This window comes from Ceratotherium simum, chromosome 40, assembly GCF_057802395.1.
Source record: "Ceratotherium simum simum isolate JZ-2026a chromosome 40, ASM5780239v1, whole genome shotgun sequence".
NCBI classification, from domain to species: Eukaryota; Metazoa; Chordata; class Mammalia; order Perissodactyla; family Rhinocerotidae; genus Ceratotherium; species Ceratotherium simum.
The window spans coordinates 4,235,560-4,253,474 of record NC_141939.1 but is presented as its reverse complement, the minus strand read 5'-3'; the positions used below and the strand labels follow the sequence as shown (position 1 = coordinate 4,253,474).

The 17,915-nt window shown below is 44.5% G+C and overlaps 1 protein-coding gene across 6 annotated transcripts in view; it reads left to right on the top strand.

The window, feature by feature from the left end:
- Positions 1-17,915, top strand: part of KANSL3 (KAT8 regulatory NSL complex subunit 3) — a 43,911-nt gene that overhangs the window by 11,621 nt on the left and 14,375 nt on the right. For 4 of the 6 annotated variants that reach the window (XM_004435820.3, XM_087426164.1, XM_087426166.1 and 1 more), the window contains 11 exons: positions 1,073-1,163; positions 1,296-1,481; positions 9,771-9,902; positions 10,151-10,267; positions 10,512-10,613; positions 10,721-10,792; positions 11,938-12,012; positions 12,190-12,347; positions 14,425-14,488; positions 15,275-15,475; positions 15,692-15,848. In XM_004435820.3, the coding sequence (XP_004435877.2) occupies positions 1,073-1,163; positions 1,296-1,481; positions 9,771-9,902; positions 10,151-10,267; positions 10,512-10,613; positions 10,721-10,792; positions 11,938-12,012; positions 12,190-12,347; positions 14,425-14,488; positions 15,275-15,475; positions 15,692-15,848 (1,355 nt within the window). Of the gene's footprint in view, positions 1-1,072; positions 1,164-1,295; positions 1,482-9,770; positions 9,903-10,150; positions 10,268-10,511; positions 10,614-10,720; positions 10,793-11,937; positions 12,013-12,189; positions 12,348-14,424; positions 14,489-15,274; positions 15,476-15,691; positions 15,849-17,392; positions 17,471-17,915 lie in introns of all 6 variants that reach the window. The other 2 variants (XM_014791640.2, XM_087426165.1) reach the window with 2 other exon arrangements.

The following is a 17,915-nucleotide window of genomic DNA, read 5'->3' as shown; positions in this document are numbered from 1 at the left end:
TTTCTTTTTCCAATTGGCTAGTGGTTGTCTCAGCCCTTTTTTTATCCCTACTGATTTGAAATGCTATCTTTATCTCCTTCCAGGTTCTCATTTGGGTCTAGCACCCACTTAAAAAATTTTTTTAAGGTAATTTAATCACCAGTTTGTTTTATGGCAAGGAGGGTTAGTAAACAAATATTAATTGGGCATCTTCTGTTACCTTTCTCTTAGTATCTGTAGGAAGATTACTGGCCAGAGTTGGGATATCAGAGTAATTAAGATTGCCAGGAGTGGCATGGAAGGGGGACTTCAGTAAGCTCCATACCACTGTGCTGGGTGTGATGGGTGAGAACAAGAGCAACAGGACAGGTTTCTAATTGCAGGGAGTTTACAGCTGCCTTGGAGGAGGACACACACAGCCGTCCACAAGCAAGGTAGAAGGGTGTATGCCAGTGTCACAGGCTGGGATGTCACAGTGTCAACTTATATGGAGTAGACCATTCAAAAGTAAATCTGTTAATTGTGTGATATACAGAAAACATATAAAAAATCTACACGGAAAAGGGAGCGAGGTTAGTGTGGGGTGGAATATTAGGGAGTGAGAGAATAGCACATTTGTTAAATTTCTGCTGTATTTTTGTTCCTAAAGCTAATTTAAATAGGCCTCTTATCTTAGTCTGAGGTTTTATTACATTAAAATGTTTACTCATCCTGTCTGCCTTTTTGTGTGAAATATTAAACTTGTGAAATTCAAATACATCTGTGCAATGGTGCCGTGGTTTTATTTACTAATGAATCGTTTTAGTCACTAGGTCAATAATTAGCTTTGCTAACACTAAAAAGACTTCATTCATGACTGGTTTTGACTTATAGTGTGTGTATTAATATAAGTGTGTGCAGAGGTGACTCACTGGTGGTATTGGGACCAGAATCTAGGGCCTGTGCTTTAGCTCAGTGGTCTTAGATTAAGCTACTTCAAGTTACAGTGTTTCATAGTGGGAACAAAAAACATGGCATAATCTTCTTTGTACAGCGTACATGCCTGGAAGTGTCACCAGGGTTTGACTTTAATTCCTCTGAGTTTCTCTTATAGGACTGGCTGGACAATGGCCCAGAACAAGCTATTCAACAAGATCCTCAAAGCCCTGCAGTCTGACCGGCTTGCTCGCTTGGCCAACGAAGGGGTAAGACTCTGCAAATCTGTCCACAGTGGGCTCTCCCTGGTTCAGGCCTCACTGGTTGACTAACTTGCTGCCTGCCACCCCCCCCCCAATCCCTAACAAGGTGACCCTCATGTTTTATCACTCCACTTTCAGGCTTGCAATGAGCCAGTGCTGCGCCGTGTTGCTGTGGACAAGTGTGCAAGGAGAGTGCGGCAGGCTCTGGCAAGTGTGAGCTGGGACACCAAACTGATCCAGTGGCTGCATACCACCCTGGTGGAGACTTTGAGTCTACCCATGCTGGCAGCCTACCTGGATGCTTTGCAGACGCTGAAAGGGAAGGTAAGGCTATGATTGTCGTCTGCTCTGTCCTTGGGTAGCCAGCCTCTGTTATGGATTCAAGAAGTTGGCTGGGGGCTGGCCCTGTGGCGTGGCGGTTAAGTTCACAGGTTCCGTGTCCGTGGCCCTGGGTTCGCTGGTTCGCAGCTTGTGCGTGGACCTGCTCACCACTCATCAAGCCATGCTGTGGTGGTGTCCCACATAGAAGAGCTACAACTCTACAACTGTGATACACAACTATGTACTGGGGCTTTGGGGAGAAAAAAGAAAAAGAGGAAGATTAGCAACAGGTGTTAGCACAGGGCCAATCTTCCTCAAAAAAAAAAAAAGAAGAAGTTGGGTTGGGCAAGGTCATTGCCTGGTTGGCCTGGAGGGCATGACTGAAGCTAATGGGTTTGCTCTTAAAAATAGGAGACATGGTATCATTTCATGTTTTTGTTTGGTATAAACGTCTTCAGCTCTGCTATCCCTGCAATGAGGTATGGGGCCTGAAAACCAGAGTATACTTTTACCTTATACAACCCTATAGCTTGTGGTTTGAGTCACCTCTGAAGTGAGGTGAGAAAGAAATTGAATTATCACAAAGAAGAAGAAGGATTTACCAGAGAGGAGTGTTGAGAAGGGGGCAAGAAGCAGACCTTTGGTGCTGAGTGCAGGGGTGGGGGTGGGAAGATGCTCCAGAGCGGGGAAGTCCAATAACTCCTCAGTCTCTCCTCATCATGGGATGAGCCTTCAATAGCAACACTTTGACTGTAATAATTCTTTATAAAATGAATCATTACATTTTCCTGCTTCCTTACTTAGACAATATTGCACAAAATTAAACTGTTTTCTTCGTGATTCCAGTTTATTGTGATTTCAGTTATTGCACTGGACTGTGTTCATATGGTAGAGTACAGGGTCTGGTTGAGACTGCCTGGCTGATCTCATCTTGATCACTAATTAGCTGTGTAATCTTGGATTAGTGTCTCAGTTTCCTCATCTCTAAAATATGGCTAATAATAATACTTAGGTAGGGTTTTTGTGAAAATGAGTTAATTTAGATAGAATGCTTGACGCAGAATTTGGCACACAGAAAGCCGACAGTAACTGTTAATGATTATATAAGTGGTACCTTCATGGGTTCTTGAAATTTTTGGAGTGTTTTGCTCCAATACAAAATGGCCTCAGACAACTTGGATTAATTCAGTTCTTGACTTTTTTTTTTAAATAGTTTTTCTTTCTTCTGCTTTGCAGGAAGCTGGCCCATTTTGTTGCTGTAATTTGCCTGGCCCACAGCTTCCCTCAGCCATATTCCCAAAATTTTCAGACTTGTTGTTTCCTACCTGTTTTTAAGTTAAGGACACCATTTGAAAGCAAAAGTAAAACTGGTTTAGTGCGGAAATAAGAAGAAACTCAGGACTAGATGCATTAATGGTATGCATGGTAGGAAACTTGACATTAATTTATTCATTCAACAAATACTTATTTTGTGCCTACACTGTGCCAGGCACTGGAGTGAGCAAAACAGAAATGCTCCCTACTCTGATGGAGCTTATTTTCTAGTGGGGAAAGAGACAGGTGAAAAGATAGTCCCAGACTTCCCCTGTACTGCTCCTCTGCAGTAGCATCCCTGGGCCCAGGAGCTGAATGGTTGGCAGGCATGGGCACAGGTGGGATGAAGGGCCAAGACAAGTGCCTGGCAGAGAGTGGTGGCCTGTGAGTATTTGAAGTATTTTAAATGTTCTCCACAGCATTCTGCCTGTGGTAAAAGTACATTGGTGAATACACTCTAGGGGATGCCTGTCGGTGGTCCCCAGAGTCCCACTTCTTTGTGGCTCTGCCTTACTTTGCATGGCCAGCATGACTTGGATGTAGTTTCCCTCATAAGGAAGTGCACTGCTTCCCCATTTAAGTTACTGTCTGGACGTTTCCAAGTAAATGAGATGGTGTCCGGGTTTTATGAGCATGACAGACCACTGAGGGGACTCCACATGTCTACACAGTTACTTGCTGCCCAGCCGTGCTGCTAGGTCATCGTGTGGGTTAGCTGGAATGGCAGACGACATGCTAGCGTGCCAGTCAGCAAGGTCTCAGACTGCAAGGCGCTGTCCAGTCTAGGCTGTGCTCTCAGCAGTGGTTCCTCTACCATCAGACTCTTATTTTCCCATGACTGTCAGAGTCACACCAAATACTTTGATTATTTCCCAAAACTTAATGTATCTGTTGGATGAGAATGCAGGTGGATGGGATCATGCTCTTGGCCCAGCTACTTGTACCATAGATCCATTGTAAAGGGAGCAGAGATTGTATAGACCCTAGCCTCTTAATTGCCAGTTGAGAGTGATGTAATGCCAGAAAGATCAGGGAAGCTTGTTCTGCCTACCTCCAAGCAGAGAAGTGGTTATTGATTATTTCCAAGTATTCTATATTGACAGAAAGTGAGTTTCAAGGCTTTGTCATTTCAGAGGTTTACTCTACTGCCAGATAAAAGGTTTTAAAGTCTAATTCAGATGAGATCCTCTGCCTGGAGGTGTTGAATGGTTCAGTTATAGAGGAAGTTGCAAAGAAATGGCCAGGTTATGGGGCCGGCCTGGTGGTGTAGTGGTTAAGTTCACGTGCTTTGCTTTGGCAGCCCAGGGTTCGTGGGTTCGGATCCTGGGTGTGGACCTACACACCGCTCATCAAGCCATGCTGTGACGGTGCCCCACATACAAAATAGTGGAAGATTGGCACAGATGTTAGCTCAGCGACAATCTTCCTTACCAAAAAAAAAAAAGAAATGGCCAGTTTGGAATGAAGATCCTTTGCAATTGGCCCTAGACTTTGTTACTAGCCTTATGTACTCTTTCTTCCTTACTCAAATTCTCGACGTCACACAGTCTGTGCACCGCACAGTCTTGCTTCTGTCTGGCATCTCTGATTAGAAAGCTTTTTTCCCATCTTCTTCTGTTGGAATTCTTCAGAGCTCACCTCACTTTGCATGCTGCGTCTTCAGTTGAAAATTGCCTGTTCACTTCCTCCTTCTCTCTTGGATAGTTTGAATCATAGCAGTGTGGGACTTCTGTTTCTTTATGGCACTTATGCACTATTTGTTATTTGTGTGTTTGTCTTCATTGCCCCTTGTAGATTAAATCTCTTTGCAGGACTAGCCCAGTGCCTTGTAATAGCAGCTGTTGCATAAACATTTGCAGGGTTTGTTTCCTGAATTAAACTGAGAAAGTCTTATGGTTAATATTCCCCTAATTTGTCATGCAGAAATCTTTTTAGTCTTGATTTTTTAAAATTAGGAACACTGTCTTTGCTTGTTATTGCCTGGAGCAGCTTATCTTCTCGTACTGTCTTGGACGTTTTTTTAAATTGAGGTATAATTGACATATAGCATTATATTAGTTTCAGGTGTATAGCGTCATGATTTGATATTTATATATATTGCAAAAATGATCACCACAGTAAGTCTAGTTAATATCTGTCACCATACATAGTTTCAAAATTACTTTTTTTCTTGTGATGAAAACTTTTAAGATCTACTCTCTTAGCAACTTTGAAATATGCAATACAGTATTATTAACTACAGTCACCATGCTGTACCTTATATTCCGTATTACAAGATTTATTTATTTTATAACTGGAAGTTTGTATCTTTTGATCCCCTTCACCCATTTTGCCCACCCCTCAGCACCCCCTTCTCTTGACAACCACCAATCTGCTCTCTATGTCTCTGAGGTTTTTTTTTTAAATTTTAGATCCCTCATATAAGTGAGATCACATGATATTTGTCTTTCTCTGTCTGACTTATTTTACTTAGCATAACGCCCTCAAGGTGCATCCATGTTGTCACAGATGGCAAGACTTTCTTATTTTTTTATGGCTGAATAATATTCTATTGTATATACCGTGTTTTGGGGGGAGGGGAGTGAGGAAGATTTGCCCTGAGCTAACATCTTTTGCCAGTCTTTTCTGTTTGCTTGAGGAAGATTCGCCCTGAGCTAACATCTGTGCCAGTCTTCCTCCACTTTGCATGTGGGTCGCTGCTACAGTGTGGCTGACGAGTGGTGCAGGTCCGTGCCTGGGATCTGAACCCACAAACCCAAGCTGCCAAAGCAGAGTGCGCTGAACTTAACCTCTATACCTGGTTTTTTTAATCCATTCATCCATTGATGGACACTTAGATTGTTTTCATACCTTGGCTATTGTAAATACTGCTGCAGTGAACAAGGGGGTGCGTATATCTTTTTGAGTAAGGGTTTTCATTTTCTTCAAATAAGTACCCAGAAGTAGAATTACTGAATCATATGGTAGTTCTGTTTTTAATTTTTTTTTTTTTTTTGTGAGGAACATCAGCCCTGAGCTAACATCCGTGCTAATCCTCCTCTTTTTGCTGAGGAAGACTGGCCCTGAGCTAACATCTATTGCCAATCCTCCTCCTTTTTTTTCCCCAAAGCCCCAGTAGATAGTTGTATGTCATAGCTGCACATCCTTCTAGTTGCTGTATCTGGGACGCGGCCTCAGCATGGCCAGAGAAGCCGTGCGTAGGTGCGCGCCCGGGATCCAAACCCGCGCCGCCAGTAGCGGAGCGCGTGCACTTAACCGCTAAGCCACGGGGCCGGCCCTCTGTTTTTAATTTTTTGAGGAACCTCCGTACTGTTTTCCATAGTGGCTATACCAATTTATATTCCCACCAACAGTGTACAAGGGTTCCCTTTTCTTACATCCTAGCCAACGCTTGTTAACTTTTGTCGTTTGGATAATAGCCATTTTAACAGGCGTGAGGTGATATCTCATTGTGGTTTTGATTTGCATTTCCCTGATGATTAGTATGTTGAGCATCTTTTCATGTACTTGTTGGTCATCTATCTGTCTTTGGAAAAATTCTCTGTCTTTTCTCTGTCTATTAAGATCTTCTGCCCATTTTTTAATTGGATTGTTTATTTTTTTGCTATTGAGTTGTATGAGTTCTTTATATATTTTGGATATTTACCCCTTATCAGATATATGATTTGCAGATATTTTCTCCCATTTGGTAGGTTGCCTTTTCATTTTGTTGATGGTTTCCTTTGCTGTGCAGAAGCTTTTTAGTTTGATGTAGTCCCACTTGTTTGTTTTTCTTTTGTTGCCTTGGATTTTGGTGTCAAATCCAAAGAATTGTTGACAAGACCAATGTCAAGGAGCTTACCACCTATGTTTTCTTCTAGGAGTTTTATGGTTTCAGGTCTTAAGTTCAAGTCTTTAATCCATTTGGAGTTAATTTTTGTGTATGGTTTAAGAGGGTGGTCCAGTTTCATTCTTTTGCATGTGGCTGTCCAGTTTTTCAACACTGTTTATTGAAGAGACTGTCCTTTCCCCAATTGTGTATTCTTGGCTCCTCTGTTGTAAATTAATTAATTAATTAATTAAATTGATTATTAAATATATAGCATATATATATGCTATATATACGTGGGTGTATTTCTGGGCTCTCTGCTCTGTCCCACTGATCTTTGTCTGTTTTTATGCCAATACCATACTGTTTTTTTTTTTTTAAAGATTTTATTTATTTATTTTTTCCCCCCAAAGCCCCAGTAGATAGTTGTATGTCATAGCTGCACATCCTTCTAGTTGCTGTATGTGGGACTCGGCCTCAGGATGGACGGAGAAGTGGTGCCTCGGTGCGCGCCCGGGATCCGAACCCGGGCCACCAGCATCGGAGCGCGCGCACTTAACCACCAAGCCACGGGGCCGGCCCCCATACTGTTTTGATTACTATAGTTTTCTGTAGTATAGTTTGAAATTTGGGAGCATGATGCCTCCAGCTTTGTTCTTCTTTCTCAAGATTACTTTGGCTATTGGGGGTCTTCTGTGGTTTCATACAAATTTTAGGATTGTTTGTTCTATTTCTGTAAAAAATGCTATTGGAATTTTGATAGGGATTGCATTGAATCTATAGATTGTTTGGGGTAATATGGACATTTTAAAAATATTAATTCTTCCAATCCATGAGCCCAGAATATCTTTCCGTTTATTTGTGTCTTCAGTTTTTTCATTAATGTCTCATAGTTTTGTTTTGGTTTTTTTTTTGTGAGGAAGAGCAGCCCTGAGCTAACACCTGATGCCAATCCTCCTCTTTTTTGCCAAGGAAGATCGGCCCTGAGCTAACATCCGTGCCAGTCTCCCTGTACTTTATATGGGACGCCACCACAGCATGGCTTGACAAGCAGTGCCTCAGTGCACGCTGGGGATCTGAACCTGCGAACCCTCCGGCCGCCACAGCGGAGTGCACGTGCTTAACTGCTGCACAACTGGGCCAGCCCCTAATGTCTCATAGTTTTCAGTGTACAAGTCTTTCATCTTCTTGGTTAAATTTATTCCTAGGTATTTTATTCTTTTTGATGCAATTGTAAATGGGATTGTTTTCTTGATTTCTCTTTCTGCTAGTTCATTATTATTTATTTATTTTTGCTGAGGAAGATTCACCCTGAGCTAACATCTGTGCCAGTCTTCCTCTATTTTGTATGTGGGATGCCACCACAACGTGGCTGCCGACAAGTGGTGTAGGTCTGCGCCCAGGAACCGAACCCAGGCCACTGAAGCAGAGAGTGCGGAACTTAATCACTAGGCCACGGGGCCGGCCCCTCTGCTAGTTCATTATTAGTGAATAGAAACGCAACAGATTTTTGTATATTTTGTGTTCTGCAACTTTACTAAATTTGTTTTATTAGTTGTAAGAGTTTTACAGTGGAGTCTTTAGAGTTTTCTCTATATAATATGTATATAATATATATATAATACTGTATAACATATATAATATAACAACAGCGACAGTTTTACTTCTTCCTTTCTAATAGGGAATAATTTCCTTCCTTCCTCCCTTTCTTTTATCTCTTTTTCTTGCCTAATTGCTCTGGCTAGGACTTCTAGTACTGTGTTGAGTAAAAGTGGCACGAGTGGGCATCCTTGTCTTGTTCCTGATCTTAGGGGAAAAGCTTTCAGATTTTGAGTAGGATGTTTGCTGTGGACTGAACTTTTACAGGCCACAACACCAAAGTACTTTTTATTCTCCAGTTTCTCAAAAACTATTTTTCTGAAAACTACCTCTAACATTTAAAAAGCTTTCCTTTCCCCTAGGTCACTTTGACCATTTGTGGGTAGCATGGAATTCACATAGATAATTTCTTCTCAGTGTAGGCATCAGCATGTCTGAAACCTGTATTTACACATCTGTGAGGTCACATTTTTGGTGAATAGTGGAAAACAGGATATGGTATAAATCACAGTATACACAGTATAGTAGGATATATTATTTTGGACACAATAACAGATTTCTTTAACATGCCACAGCTTGAAGGCAGTACTCCTGAAGAAAATGCAGAATTTTAAAAAAATTTATAAAATCAGGGGCCGGCCCTGTGGCGCAAGCGGTTAAGTGCGCGCGCTCCACTACGGCGGCCCGGGGTTCGCCGGTTTGGATCCCGGGTGTGCGCTGACGCACTGCTTGGCAGGCCATGCTGTGGCGGCGTCCCATATAAAGTGGAGGAAGATGGGCACGGATGTTAGCCCAGGGCCAGTCTTCCTCAGCAAAAAAAAAACAAAAGAAAAAAAAGAGGAGGATTGGCAGATGTTAGCACAGGGCTGATCTTCCTCACCAAAAAAAAAAAATTTATAAAATCAACTGATGTTCATTGAGGAAATTTAGAAAATACAGAAATCTAAAAAGGAAAAAGTCATCCATAACTCCATAAAGATCACTATTAACATTTTGGCATATTTTCTTATAGTACTTTTTCTGAGTGGAGATAACTTTTGCAGTTTCTGTTTTACTTTTAACATTTTAGCAAAATTATTTTCCTATGTTACTACAAATTCTTTTAAATATTTTAAGTTAACTCTTAATATCTAATTACGTAGATAATTTGCTTAACCACTCCCTTATATGTGCGTTTAGGTTATTTCCACTTTTTGATTATTATCGAGAGTGAATTTGTCTTTTGCATAACCCCCCCCCCCCCGAGTGTGTGTGTGTGTGTGATTGTATTTCTGTTATATTTTGTTAGGTTCCCAGAAGTAGGATCCTTTAAGACAGGGATAGGAATAAATTTAAGTCTCTTGATGCATGTTACCAGGTGGCTCTCCGAAGGCTAGTACCCATTTACCTTAATGACGGGAGGGTACTTTTTAGCCATCCACTTATTTGTACGTTTGCTCCTGAGGAAAGTTTGAGGGGCTGAGTTGAAGTCTGCTGTGCCCCGTCGTGGGGCTCTGTCCTCCGGCCCAGCGCTGCTGGTGGGCAGGTCTCCTGCTTCACACTGGAAGCGTCCTTGCTCTTCTTGCTTCTAGATCCCTAGCTTGATTGACCGGATGCTCGTGTCATCCAACACGAAGACTGGGGCTGCAGGAGCTGAGGCCCTGTCCCTCCTGCTGAAGAGGCCCTGGGACCCCGCTGTGGGGGTGCTTTCTCACAACAAACCAGTAAGTGGGACGGCCCAGGACTTAACTACGGCCCGTGACATTTTTAGAATCCAGTCTCGGAACCTTGGCCGGAGGATAATCAATGGCTTCTTTAACTTTTCTCATTAATAACTGGTGGTGTGTAGTGCTTAACATAGTTTCATAAGCGAATCAGCACTGGTTGGGTTAAGAAGGGTATTGGGATACTTGGGATTTTGTGGAGGAGCACGTCTCACTCACTGATTCTCTGGTGGGGTCTTTCTCCTTAGAGCAAACTCCCTGGCTCTCCTCTCATTCTCATTGCCCCCTCCGGGCCCTCCAGTTCCGTGTTCCCCACCTCACGCCGCCACCGTTTCTGGCAGTCTCAGCTGTCCTGCTTGGGCAAGGTATGTGTGGGGCAAGACGAGCCCTCTCCTGGGTGGGGATAGAGTCTTGGAGGATGGAGCAGACAGAATGCAGGAGGGGCTCAAAGTGGATGAATGTAAACGTGGAGCGTCCCTCTGTTCTCTCTTTGTTTGGAATTGGATGGTGCTTATCCAGAGTTGAAGGGATTTCGGGTAGGTTAAGCAGAATTGAGAGAAGATTTGAAACTTGCCTCTGGTGGCGCGGTTGCCACTTTCTTTCGTTTAGGTCATCCCTGTAGCCACGCATCTGCCGAACAATGGTTGTGGGGTAGGAGTTCTGCAGTGTCTTGAGCATATGATCGGGGCAGTGAGAAGCAAAGTGCTCGAGGTGAGAATGCCCCCGTTTCAGTTCACTGCGGCACATCCAGCATTCTGGGCTTGATCTGTCCCCATCTGTGGCCTCCTGTCTTATTTCTTCTTTCTCTTCCCACAAAGATTCACAGCCATTTCCCCCACAAGCCCGTTATCTTGATTGGCTGGAACACAGGAGCTTTGGTGGCCTGTCACGTAAGTGATTCTCGTCTTATGTGGAGGCTTTCCTGGGACGGAGTACTGCTACTGCGACTACGAAGGCTACCATGGGGGTCTTTTTTATCTTTCAGGCACTGCGGTGCTTTATCTGCACGATTGCATTGAAACTGTAGAAGACAAACTTTGTTTTTTGACTTTATTGTGGAAAATTTTAAGCAGAAACTTAAAGGGAGAATAGACTAGTATAGTAAACCCCTTGGGCCCCTCACCCAGCTTTACCAGTGATCAGCTCACAGCTACCCCTGTCTCCTTTCTCCTCCAGTTGTTTTAAAGAAAATCCCAAGTATCGTATCATTTCATTTATATATATTTCAGCATGTATCTCTGAAAAAAAATTCCTTTTTCTCCGAAACATAGGTACTATTCTCCCACCTAAAAGAACAAAGCAGAACAATAATTCCAGCAGGCAAAAGTTTTAATAGCTCTGGAATTTGATGTTGTGTTCGTGTTCTGTCCCTTGCCAAGACATCAAGGAACCTTTTCTTTATTATTTTATATACATTTGTATGTAAGTTAGTTTGCATAAGTGTCTCTGACCTGTCCAAATCCCCAGTTCTCAAGTGGATCAAATAGGTGAGGTCTGTGCTGCTTCATGTGGTCTGTCAAGTATGACATCTAAGATCATCCGAGGAAGAAGGCTATCTCCTCATACTCCTTGGTCCCAGGGGTGGCAGAACTCAGTCAGCGACTGCTCTAAGACCTTTGAGCAGTCTGGGAGCTATCCATTAAATTCAAAAGGGAGAGACTGTCTTTACTTAAGGGAGAAGAGCAACATTTGTGTTCTCCTGATTGCATTTGCTGTTGGTGGAGGGGAAAGTGAGCAGGAGTGCTCTAGTCTAGGGAATTGACAGGACAGAAGTATTAACCCTCCCATCCTATGGTTCAGCCCCCTGCTAGGGTACTCTCAGGGCCCCAGTTCTCTAGGTGGTGGCTGCTTGTGGAATGGTACATCTTGTGTTCTGTGCTCTTACTGCTGCCGCTGTGGCTGGTGCCCCTGGGGTTAGGACAGGGAACTAGGGGATGGGACTGGCTGCTAGGTTTGGACCACTCCTGGATTCTGGGTAGGATGGAGCTGCAGTGAAGTCAGTTGACCTTGAGACAAACCATTTCATTATTTCTAGGTGTCAGTGATGGAGTACGTCACTGCGGTTGTCTGCCTTGGGTTTCCCCTGCTTACCGTGGATGGCCCCAGAGGGGTAAGCACAGGGTGCCCCTGATTGCTGGGTCCCTGGCAGGTGAGAGTGAGGGACTGCATGCCTCGACCAAGCTTGCGCTCGGTGACTGCAGTTGCCTAGCTGACTCCTGAGCGGACTTGCCAAGTCAGTACTCAGTGAAAATGAGCTGGCCAATTGTGAAACCTGTACCTGTTTTAGGATGTGGATGATCCCCTCTTGGATATGAAGACTCCAGTCCTCTTTGTCATTGGTCAGAATTCCCTGCAGTGTCACCCTGAAGCCATGGAGGACTTCCGGGAGAAGATTCGGGCTGAGAACAGCTTGGTAGTGGTTGGGGGAGCTGACGATAACCTAAGGTGAGTAGCTTTCCCCAGACCTGCAAGAGAGCCATGTTTCCGTGCTGGAGAGATGCCTGTAAGGGGGTGATGATGTAGCTATAGACTGATCTGGTTCAGTGGAAAGGGGATATTAAAAAACATTTTAACTAATTCAGATTTATAAAAAGTTTAAAAAATAGTACAAAAAATTCCCGTATAGCCTTAACCTGGATTTCCCAAATGTGTTAACATCTTACATAACCACAGTAGAATTATCAAAATCAGGAAATTAACATTGATACGATACTGTTATCTAATCTACAGACTCAGAGTTTGTCAGTTGTCTCACTAATGTCCTTCTGGACCAGGATCCTATGCAGGATCAGCCGCTGCTGTCAGTTGCTGTGTCTCCTCAGTCTCCTTTAATTTGATACTGTTCCTCACTCTGTCTTTGTCTTTCATGGCCCTGACACTTTGAAGACTTCTGGCCAGTTATTTTGTAGGCTATCCCTCCATTTAGGTTTTTGACATTTTTTATGATGAGGTTGAGTTGAGAATACGCATTTTTGGTAGGAATGCCACAGAGGTGATGCGCCTTTCGTGCACCCCCACGGGGTGCATGATGTCGATGCGTCTTGTCACTGGTGATGTTCACCTTGATCACACGGTTAAGGTAGCATCTGCTGGGTTTCTCCACTGTAAAGGTACTGTTTTTACCTTAGTAATTAGTAGTTATCTTGTGGGGAGAAGATGCTTTGAGACTCCGTAAATATAGTCTTTGTCATCGTGCTTTTCCTGGAGTTGGCATTTCTGTATATTTTGTTCCTTACTGAGGATGAATGTGAACATAGATTTTATTTGTATTAAGCATCCTTTTGTATATTTTGGAGTGTAAACAGTCAAAGTTTGGAAGGGGTTTTAAAAAGGCACCTTTAGTCATTGAGATGGCCGTTCTTCCCTTACAAGGCTGGCTGCCTGTAGGGCTTTTAGTTATGTTGTCATGAAATGTACTGAAAAAGAAGTTGTGTCATTTATTGGGCCTCTTTCTTTTTATGTGCTCAATCTTAGAGATTAATTTCATTTGTGTGCTCTAACTAGAGAGCTTAAAACAAGTACCTGCTCCCACTTGTCTTGTCAGTTTCCTACCCAAAGATGTTTTGGAGAAGTCCTTCTGGCCTTTGTCATTCTGTAGCTTCTTGTGGACCTAGTATCTGATTCTTTGATACTTAAGGCAATGTTTTCTTGTAAATACATGGTTTTTCTTGGTAATTCTGACAGGAGAATAGATTGTATGTGTTGAGTTGCTGTGAGGGAGTAAGAGAGGTAGGAATGTCCTTAGTGAGAATTATAGTGCGAGTCTGCTTTTGAGACACATTTGCATGGTGCCAAGAGCATTGGACTGAGAATTGGGAGACCTCAATTTAGTCTTGGCTGCTTTGCTAAGAAGCTTGAGTAAACTGCTTAACTTCTGGGATTCACTGTCCTCATCTGTAAAATGAGGGTGTTAGACAAGGTCAGAAGCCAACAATCAGTCAGTTGGGGGTCTCTGAGTTTTGAGGCTCAGAATGTCACTTGGTGCCCTGTTTCTCTTTGCTGAGACCCCCAGTCAGAAGCCAGGGGTTATAAGGCTTAGCTTTCAAAGAGGGGAATGTAGCCGGCTGTGGTCATTTTCTCTTATTCCTTTAGAACTATGCTGTGACCACCTTTCCTCCCCTCCTACTAATCTTACTTCAGCAGCACCAGTAATCCCAGGGTTTGGGCCTCTGTTGGAGGACGTCTAGATGAAGTCTTAGCAATTGGATAGAGTTTATCTGTGAAGCCACAGGTATAGGACTTCTGGGGTGTACAGTCCCAGGCCCTTTCCACGTGTTCTTTGGTTCTTTACATACGTTATTTTGTGTAATCCCCACAACTCCGTGAGTGAGGTGTCATGATTCCCCATTTTGCAGATGTGGAAACTGAGGTTCAGATAGGTTGTGATAGATGCCTGAGGGCTACTGTAGTCTTCCTTCCTGGGCCTAGAAAATGACCAACACAGAAGAGAAATCCATTCTTATTACCATATGATGCCATGGAATGTTTAGAAAGTAAAAATTTCCTCCTTTTTGTCTCTTAGAATAAGCAAAGCAAAGAAGAAATCAGAAGGGTTGACTCAGAGCATGGTGGACAGATGTATTCAGGTACACACTTGCTTTATGTGTTTTTCTTGGCTAGGCTTGCCTTTTTTTTTTTGTTTTTTTTTTTTTGTGAGGAAGATCAGCCCTGAGCTAACATCCGTGCTAATCGTCCTCTTTCTGCTGAGGAAGACCGGCCCTGAGCTAACATCTATTGCCAATCCTCCTCCTTTTTTTCCCCCAAAGCCCCAGTAGATAGTTGTATGTCATAGTTGCACATCCTTCTAGTTGCTGTATGTGGGACGTGGCCTCAGCATGGCCAGAGAAGCGGTGCGTCAGTGTGCGCCCGGGATCCGAACCCAGGCCGCCAGTAGCGGAGCGCGCGCACTTAACCGCTAAGCCGCAGGGTCGGCCCCTAGGCTTGCCTTTCCATAACCTTTTAGGCTTGATCTTGTTGGCAGCAGCGTCTTTTGCTCTGAAGGGTGAGGAGGTATCCACTGGGGCCACTGGTAGGCCTAGTTCATAGGCAAAGAAAAGGGGAAAAGAGAGAGGGAGAAAAAGGGAAAAGGAGAGGAATGAACTAAGACGTGAGTGAAGCGTCAGGGGAGAAAGGGTTTATTTGAGGAGTGGTGGGGTGCAACCACCGCAGGGTGCCACCTTACAGAGATGTTGGGGTGCAGGCTTCTGCTGGTCTTTGGCTGAGGCTGGGGTTTGTGCCATGCTTTGGGCAGGGGACTGGGGGGCGGCACATCCTATGCCAAAGCCAAGGTGAATCAATTTTAGTTGCAGCTGTTGGGGAGGGTGCTGTTCTGCAGATGAGGACTCAGAGGCCTTGGCCTCTCTTTACACTAGGATGAGATTGTGGACTTTCTGACTGGAGTGCTCACTCGCGCTGAGGGGCATGTGGGCTCTGAGCCTCGGGATCAGGATGCTGAGAAGAAGAAGAAGCCCCGGGATGTGGCCCGCAGAGACCTGGCCTTTGAGGTCCCTGAGCGGGGCAGTCGACCTGCCTCGCCAGCTGCCAAGCTGCCTGCCTCACCCTCAGGCTCGGAGGTAATGCAGGCGGGCAGGGAACACTTTTGGTGGGGAATCAGGACCACAGAGTTGGTTCCTTCACTTCCTGGGGATGCCTCTCTGCCTTACCCGTGCTGTAGGCCTCTGAGTTCCTATGAGGAGAATTCCTGATCAGGGAATTCCAAGGAGACGTGGTGATTGATGGTCAAATCCAAACAACAATGGCTACGCTCTTGTCCTTCTTACCCTACTCAGGATCTCTCCAGTGTGTCCAGCAGCCCCACCTCCAGTCCTAAGACCAAAGTGACCACAGTGACCTCTGCCCAGAAGCCCAGTCAGATCGGGAGCTCTCAGCTGCTGAAGAGACATGTGCAGCGGACAGAAGCTGTGCTGACCCACAAACAAGCGCAAGGTATAGGCGCCTGGCCCAGTGGCCTCTCTTGGGTTCTGTCTTCTGCCGTTGATGTCATGTGGCAGTTGGAAAGTATTGGGCTCTGCAACTTTTTCCAGGGGCGTGTGAGAGGCACCCTTTCCCACATTTCTGTCCAGGCAAAATTAGGTTGAAATGAACACCAAGGGCTGTTTTCAAGGGTAAAACATCACAAAAGGTCTGTGCATCAGTGGGGCTATACAATTCTACTAATTACAGCTTTGTCTTGGTGTTTTGGGGAAGTCAGGCTTCATGAGCTGACTACGTGTATATCAGCCTCAAATTGTTTTCTAACTCCCAATTGGGGAAGCTACGTCTTCTGTTCTGGGCCCTGTCCAGCCACTCCTGCAGTCGGGGAGCTCTTCAGATCATGTGGACAGCGTGATTGGCTTTATTCATCAGATTCTAGGGCCACTCAACTGGTGTCGCACCCTGTTTTTGTTTTGCCCTTGACGAGTTAAGATTCCCATACTGGGACTTTCAGTGAAGTTTGTCAGGGGTCTCTGTAGATAGGTTTTAGATTAGACTGGGAAATATTTGTATGGTTGAAAATAGAGTTTGGAGAACAGCAAGTGCTATGTAAGAAGCTAAAGAAAAGGGAGAGTTCAGTGGGTAGGGAGAGAAGAAGAAACAGTGGCTCTGCTCCTGCCCCTACTTTGATCCATTTGGGTGGCCCTGAGGTGAGGCCTCTTGGGCATTGGTGTTTGATGATGTGTCCAGGAGCGTGTGTCGTCTGGGGTTCTCATGTGCCTGGGAAGTGGCAGCAGCCAGAGCTGGCTGTCAAGTAGAGAGATGTGGAGGTGACAGGAGGCTGATCTGCTCGCTTCCCCTGTGTTTGTTTTAATGGAGCCAAAGGGTCGCAACCTAAACCCACGCCTCTTAGAGGTTGACCTTAAGAGTGGAGCTAACAAGGAGCAGAAGTGTCAGTGGATTGGTGAAGGCATAAAAGAGGCCAGGCCCCTAGGGTCCATGTGGATGCTCTGTGACCTGGATCTTCTGAAGTGGTGGCCAGAGCCAAGTTCCCGATGGGCGGTGTCCCCTTAGGCTTTTGAGGAAGAGAGAGTCAGTCTGCCATGCTTCTGGAGGGGATAATTAGTCGAGAATCTAAGGAGTTCTGGAAGGCAGATTGGTGAGCTGAATTTGAAACGGGATCCAGAGTGTCATGGGGGAGAGCAGCAGCCGCTGTGCCCTGGCTGTGGCAGAGCTCGTGGGCAGGGGGATGATAATAGCTAACATTTATGGAGCCTTTACTACGTGCTACATCCTCTTCTTGGCGCTTGATTTGTTGTTGCTCATTGAATCTTGGCAATGGCCTAATGAGGCAGGTACATTTTTTATTTTCAATTTATAGATGATTCTATGGAGCTAGTAAGTGGCAGAGTCAGATTTCAAATCCATGCAATAATTCCAGAAAAAGCCCCTATTGACCGTTTTCTAGAACACTTTCATATCTTTTTCTAACTCCCTCTCTTTTTCTCCTTTCTCTGGCTGGCTGTGATTCTGTAATTCTTTCTGATTCATTCCAGCACAGTTTGCTGCTTTTCTGAAACAAAATATGCTGGTGAGGAAAGCTCTTCCTCCCGGTACCTCCTCCTGTCTCTTTGGTGAGTATCGTTCTTTCTCTCAACTTTCACCCTCTGCTCTCTGCTTCTCTCCCCTTCTCCGTCTTATTTTCCCCCCATCCCTGCCTCTCATTCGTCTCTGGTTTCTTCTTGTTCTTTTCTGCCTTTTTCTATCTTCTGATTCTTTTTTTCACTGACTCTTTTTGCTTACTCCATGGTCTTTGCTTTTTCTCCATTCTTTCTCTTTGCCTCTCATGGTGTTTTTCTCTTTTTGTCTCTTATTCTGCTTCTTGGCTCTGCTTCTCCTGTTTTTGCCTATGGCCCATTGCCTGTGAGCCTGAGTTTCCTTGTGTGTTTTTCTCCCTGCCTTTGGCTTCCTGTTTCCATCCTGGCCGCTGCAAGCACACACCAGCCACTTATCAGCATAAAACCTGTAACTCCTTTTCCTTTTACCCTCCTTCCAACTCTGATTTTAGTCAATGCATTT